The following is a 5,873-nucleotide window of genomic DNA, read 5'->3' on the forward strand; positions in this document are numbered from 1 at the left end:
GCGGGGGTCGAGTTGCGACTAGGTCAGGAAAACACAGCGGGTGGTGCCTTCCGCCTCATGCTACTACCTTCTGCTCTTGAACGACGAGAAGCGGAGAACGTATTAGCATGGAGGGGAAAAGAAGGCACCACTCGCTGTGTTTTCCTACCCGAGCCGCAACTCGACCCCAGACTTTTTCGCATGATGGTACAAATTCAACCAAATATTGACAAAAAATATAAGTGTGAATTGTATTACGCTAAGTTCAGGTGATGGGAAACGTTCTACTATTATATAAAACTGAGTTTTACTTAACATAAAATACTAATGTGTTGGAAAGAATATACATTAATTTGCTAATTTTATTCAGAATTTAAAAATTCGTATATGCACTCATATAAATATATTACCGATCTCACTTTATTAGTTAAATGATTTTTTTTTTAACTTAACAACTTTTTTACAAAGAGAATGCAAACTGGGACTAATTTTCGACATATTTTCTTTTTAACCTTGACATTTTTTTAAAGTCAGAACTTTTTTAGGCTTGAAATATCTGCGAAATCTAAAAAACGTAATTTACTGTCAGCTCTTGTATTTCTCGAAGTTTGAAGCCGATATTTTACACAATTAAAAAAAGTTCTTAGGTTAAAAAAATGTCAAGCTACAAAGAAAATATATAAAAAAAATGTTCCCAGTTTTAATTTGTTTGATAATAATTTCTAGCGAAATTCCTACACAAATGAAGTGCATAAACATAATTTATGGTCTTCTGAAGTTTCAGTCAAAATTTTAATTACAAAAAAAGTTTCTTAAGGCCATGTGATGAGTGGGTCACGTAACCAGATTCCTACCTTATCGCCACGTCGTTTATTTCCCAACTTATTATCACACAAAACGCCACATCGAGTTGAAAATTTGGTATACTAAACAAAATGAACTAAGAATGGTGGGTCTTGTACTATATTTGTATAATTATGAAAAAAGTTTTTTGTTGTAAATAATTTTTTTGTTGCTTTTTTCATAATTATTAAAATTTTGGACCATACCCACCTTTCTTAGTGATTCTTATTCATTATCCCAAATTTTCAACTCGATGTGGCGCTTCGTGTGAAAATAAGTTGCGAAATACAATAAATTGGTGGTAAGATAGGAATCTGGTCACGTCACCCACACGTCACATTGCCTTAAGGGAACGTGACATAGTCAAATACGTATATTATCGACCTTACTGTATCAGTTCATTGAATATTTTTTTGAACCTTAGAATCTGGCTGAAACTTGGTGCGTTTCTATAAGAGATTCCGCTAACTGAAAATAACATCAATATGCGCTAATGGCGTTATCACTCGCACTTTTAAACCCACCCTCATATAATCAAAAACATACATATGTATGCAAAATAAATGCTTTAAATTCTCTTAAGGGCATGTGATACTTAGAAAATTGTCGATTTTACCAGTTTTAGGTTCCCCGGCTTTTTTCTAGAATAATACATATTTTGTCTTAAAAGTTTGGGAAATGATAGCGGACATGCTAACGGACGTCCCGCACACTTTCTTTGTAGGTTAATTCAAAAAAGTTTTAATTTAGCAAAACGTGATTAATTTGCATATCGCTTAGGAATTAGTATCGATTTTTTCAGTGTCAGATTCCCCCGGCTTTTTTCCTAGGATAAGAAATATTTTGCCTTCAAAATCTGAGAAATGATAGCGAACATGCTAACGGACGTCCCCACATACTTTTTTTGTGTTTTTTTATCAAAAATTTTTTGATATTGCTAACAACGTGCGTGTATATTTCGAGGTTATGTGTGTTACAATTTACCCGAGCGTTACTTCCAAACTACACAATATTTTTGGCCGAAAACTTTGGACTCACAAATAAATATAGTAACTAATCTCCCGGATCTAACCTTGTTTGCAGCCAATCAAAAAAGTTTATTTCATAAATAATTTCCAGATTATCGGAAAGGCAGAGATGAAAAACGAACTGACCTCAAAATAATGCATATGCATAACATTTTTATTTAGCACAATACATTTTTTTGTTATTATCCCTCAAAAAAGAGTCCGGGGACGTCCGTTATGATATTTTATAGCATCTCCGAATTCAGTTTTTAAAAATTTTCATTTTTGTGGAAAAAAGCCGGGGAAACTGTAAATATCATAAGCCCTTAAATATTCTGTTTGAGCTTGAATGCTACGTATATTCTCGAGAACATTTTCACTATGGGCCAATGTGGTAAAACTTTATTGTAGCCTCATTTTAGGTTTGGAATAAAAGTAGACTTTCGGATATAGTTTTGTATTATCTTACAGAATTATGCCTCAGCATCTAACAATAACAATAATTAAGAAATTTGATTTACATGATTCTCGGTCCCATCAATGATCCTTCCTTTCATTTTACGATTTACTTACTCTTGTCTCTTGACATTGAAGTTCGTATTCATAAGCCCTATTTTTATACAATATTACAGTGTCAGATTAAATAATTGTAATATACAATCAAAGAAATTGGCCAGTTATTATGGAATCTATTGGGTTGGAGAGAAGGAAGTTGGGTTCAGGATTCGACAATGCATTTCTCGAATTAGTGGAACAGTGTATGCCACACACTCGTCCCATCCTGGAGAACGCCATGCACTCTCTCGAATTTCTTTTCGCGACTGCAAATCCTTGTAACCTGAAATTTACAAAATTTTAAATGCGTTTTAATTAAAATGGTCCACTGATATCACAATTTGTCTTCTGCAAATGGTGGCCACCGGTAAAAATTCGAAAATAGGTCAACTTGTTAGCTACAATCTTAAAAATAAAACAAGGAGTAAGATAAATTAGAAGCTTGCAGGTTAAAACAACACTCAGGGAATGTCAAACCTGAGATTTCACGATTGGAATTCCCACCTGGAATACCTACAAAATTGATGGAAATTATAAATAATGTGGCCACCAGTGAGTAAAAAATAAAAACCTTGTTCTCAAATTTCTATGACTATGAAACTTACACCAAATGTGGTGAACATTATAAAGACGTCCAATTTGTGAGAAAAATCCAGCGAAAGCTTCATCATTACTGCGTCTGTGATTTATGGCTCTGGCCCAATTATTTCCCCATTCTATCATGGTGCCCGGTTTAAGACTGTAACTCCGGATTTCGTATTTGTTCGAGGGATCTCGTTTTAATATTTGAGGCCAGTAACTAAAGGCTAAAAGATACTGTAAATGCCGAGATCTCAAGAAATTTCCACGCTCCTTGAGCAAACGCTGATAGTCCTGAATAAAAAATAAATACAAATTTTGAATTGCAAATTGATTTTGCATTTTAGAGATTAAGAGGGAGAACTATTTACAGCATGCTGTGACAAGATGACCTGCGCTCGATCAACACGCTCGAATCCTCCGGTGTATTGCCATAAGTGCAGTGCTTGATCGAGATCTCCTACTTCCACGACCCATGAACCAACGAGTTCGCATTTCAGTTCAGATTGTTTGGAATGAATGAGATTCACATTTTCTTGACTGCAACAATATTAATTATTGGCTTAGAAAAATATTAAGAGATCAATAGTTAAGTGTATAGAATTGGAAAATTTTATTGAACCTATTTGGGACATATTCCACTGTGGACTTAATTCGAAACTACAAAAAACAAAGAACTATAGAAATTGAAGGGCCTATCATTAACAAATGAAGGTTGTCTCGGCAATCCCATGCAACTAACATGAAAAAATATCAGGAACGCAAAAAAAAAACGTTTTCAGAATTCGAATTATTAAAAAAAAAAGTAAAAGTACATTCAAAGGTTGACCGAGCAGACATTAGGGTAGTTCTAGAATGCATAGGAAAATTTACTTTCGTTCTGGAGGGCAATGTTCCCCTAATTCGGTTTCAAATCCTAAAATAGCAATTACAATTTTTTTGCGAAGTTATTTGCAGCCATTATTTTTTGTTCAGGCCTGAAGATTACATCCGCAAAAGATTGACAATTAGTTAGATTACATATAGTTACTAAAATAATAGAGAAACGGGATTCCCCGATTGTATATTGCGTGAAAAAATAATCAGAAAAATTTATAAAATAAAGTTTAATATTCTGTAGTGATTTTTTCAAGGGAAACTTATTATTTATAGTGTAATGGTTGCTAAACAGACGTGCAAAGTAGCATTTTTACGCAAGTAAAAATATCCACTTTTTTTCGTTTTTTAAGTAATTTCCGTGGGGTCTGGTAAATGTAAAGAAAAAGCTATATCACCTCGGTGCCCCGAAAAGTACCCCCACATCAAAAAATGGCAATTCTATACGAAATCTAAACCTTTAAGCAATTTACTCTCGTTCACGTCGCATGGAACGTTCCGCGGAAACCTGCGGAATATTTCAGCGAAACTGTACTCGGAACGTGTGAAATGTCCGCCGCTTGGGAATGTTCCACTGGAACGTTCCGAATAAAGATTAGCGTTATTGTTATTATTATGAAGAAATATCGCGTAAAACGCAAGAGATAGATAAAAATGATGTCAGTTTATTATGGATATCATTTGATTGTTGTATATGTGGTACTGAAAACTCCTAAATGACATCGATTTTTATCTATCTCTTACGGTTTACGAGATAATTGTTGTTGAAAATATCAATAACGGAAAAGTTTTCGAACAACAATTGGTCATTAAATAAACAATATTCATAAAAAATTCAGAGTTTCACTATTTTTCAAAGAATGCGTTCAATTTTTGTTTACGGAATCGACTAAAAATGTTATTCCGATGAATTCTTGCTACGATACTTTTTTTTGCTCATAAAAGTTGTTAAAATAATTAAAAATTGTTCTCGAATTGAAAAATATCATAACCAAGAATCATTGAAGAACTTTATTACTTGAGAAAGTACCATAGTAGAAGCAGTCAAACGTGAATCGGGTGGCTCTCCAGCGCAGGATTAGTGTACTCTTAAAATTGAAGGGCCACACTGCATACGGGCGTAAGTGCCAAATTGTCGAAAATCGGTTTATTGGCTTAAACTACTTGTTTTCCCCTAAATCATGTTCCTGCAGAAGATTTTGGTCCAGTTCGACCCGAAAGTAGGTTTAGGAAAAAAGTCAGTGCATATGGGCGTAAGTGCCACGATGCTTGTTGGCGTTGTGTTGTCCCAGGATGTCTTCAGCTCCCACATTTTTCTTTTATAAATACATATGTATAATATCTATGGATGCAGAAAGAATATAAGTTACTCGACTAATAATTATAGTTCCACTTTATATGTTCTGTGTTTGTGTGTATGTTTCCTAACATAAATGTCACCCAAACTACCAATTTCATTGTAGATTCTTCCATATTAATATATTCAATCATAGCATAAAGAATGTCTTAGGTACTGGAGAATATTCCCAGGGGACTTTGGGACGTTTGAGAGCATTCTTCACAAATCGCTGGTTTTTTCCGTTTACTTTCTTTCCATCTGTTTCCAACCTTCAATCAGACGTAGCCGTAGTTTTCTAAAACCCTGTAAATTACTCAGGATTATTTTACCCAAAATCTTGAGGGCGGTAAACGTTAAGATGAACACCTTTTGCAACTAAAGTCTCGATGGAAAACATAGCAATAAATTTTATTACAAGCCGGCTCAAGGTCGAAGGATTAACGGACTTCCAAAATCCCTTCGAGTTGGGAAAATTGTCGTTCGCAGTTGACCCCGACCTTCAAAAGCAAAAAAGGCAGTAAAATCTCAATATTGGGGTTTTCGGAAAAGAATCTGTCTCTCCGAAAATTACTCGACACGTCATACCTTGCCTTTCTTCTACTATTACCCTTGTTCCTACCACCTCCACCTAATTGTCTCCGCCTCCTTGGGCCAGATTGAAAGAGTGGGGTTGATGCTCGTTGGGAGTCTTTTGG

The 5,873-nt window shown here is 34.8% G+C and overlaps 1 protein-coding gene across 2 annotated transcripts in view; it reads right to left on the reverse strand.

Annotated features, from left to right (window-relative positions):
• Positions 1-2,270: 2,270 nt before the first annotated feature.
• Positions 2,271-5,873, reverse strand: part of LOC117173370 (protein NipSnap) — a 31,361-nt gene continuing 27,758 nt past the window's right edge. Inside the window, exons 3-6 of one of the 2 annotated variants that reach the window (XM_033361889.1) lie at positions 3,335-3,503; positions 2,990-3,257; positions 2,889-2,897; positions 2,271-2,667 (exon numbers count right to left, since the gene is read on the reverse strand). In XM_033361889.1, the coding sequence (XP_033217780.1) occupies positions 2,519-2,667; positions 2,889-2,897; positions 2,990-3,257; positions 3,335-3,503 (595 nt within the window). In that variant the 3' untranslated portion in view covers positions 2,271-2,518. The remainder of the gene's footprint in view (positions 2,668-2,888; positions 2,898-2,989; positions 3,258-3,334; positions 3,504-5,873) is intronic. The other variant, XM_033361890.1, reaches the window with a different exon arrangement.

Source organism: Belonocnema kinseyi, chromosome 5 (genome assembly GCF_010883055.1).
Source record: "Belonocnema kinseyi isolate 2016_QV_RU_SX_M_011 chromosome 5, B_treatae_v1, whole genome shotgun sequence".
In the NCBI taxonomy this organism is placed as follows: Eukaryota; Metazoa; Arthropoda; class Insecta; order Hymenoptera; family Cynipidae; genus Belonocnema; species Belonocnema kinseyi.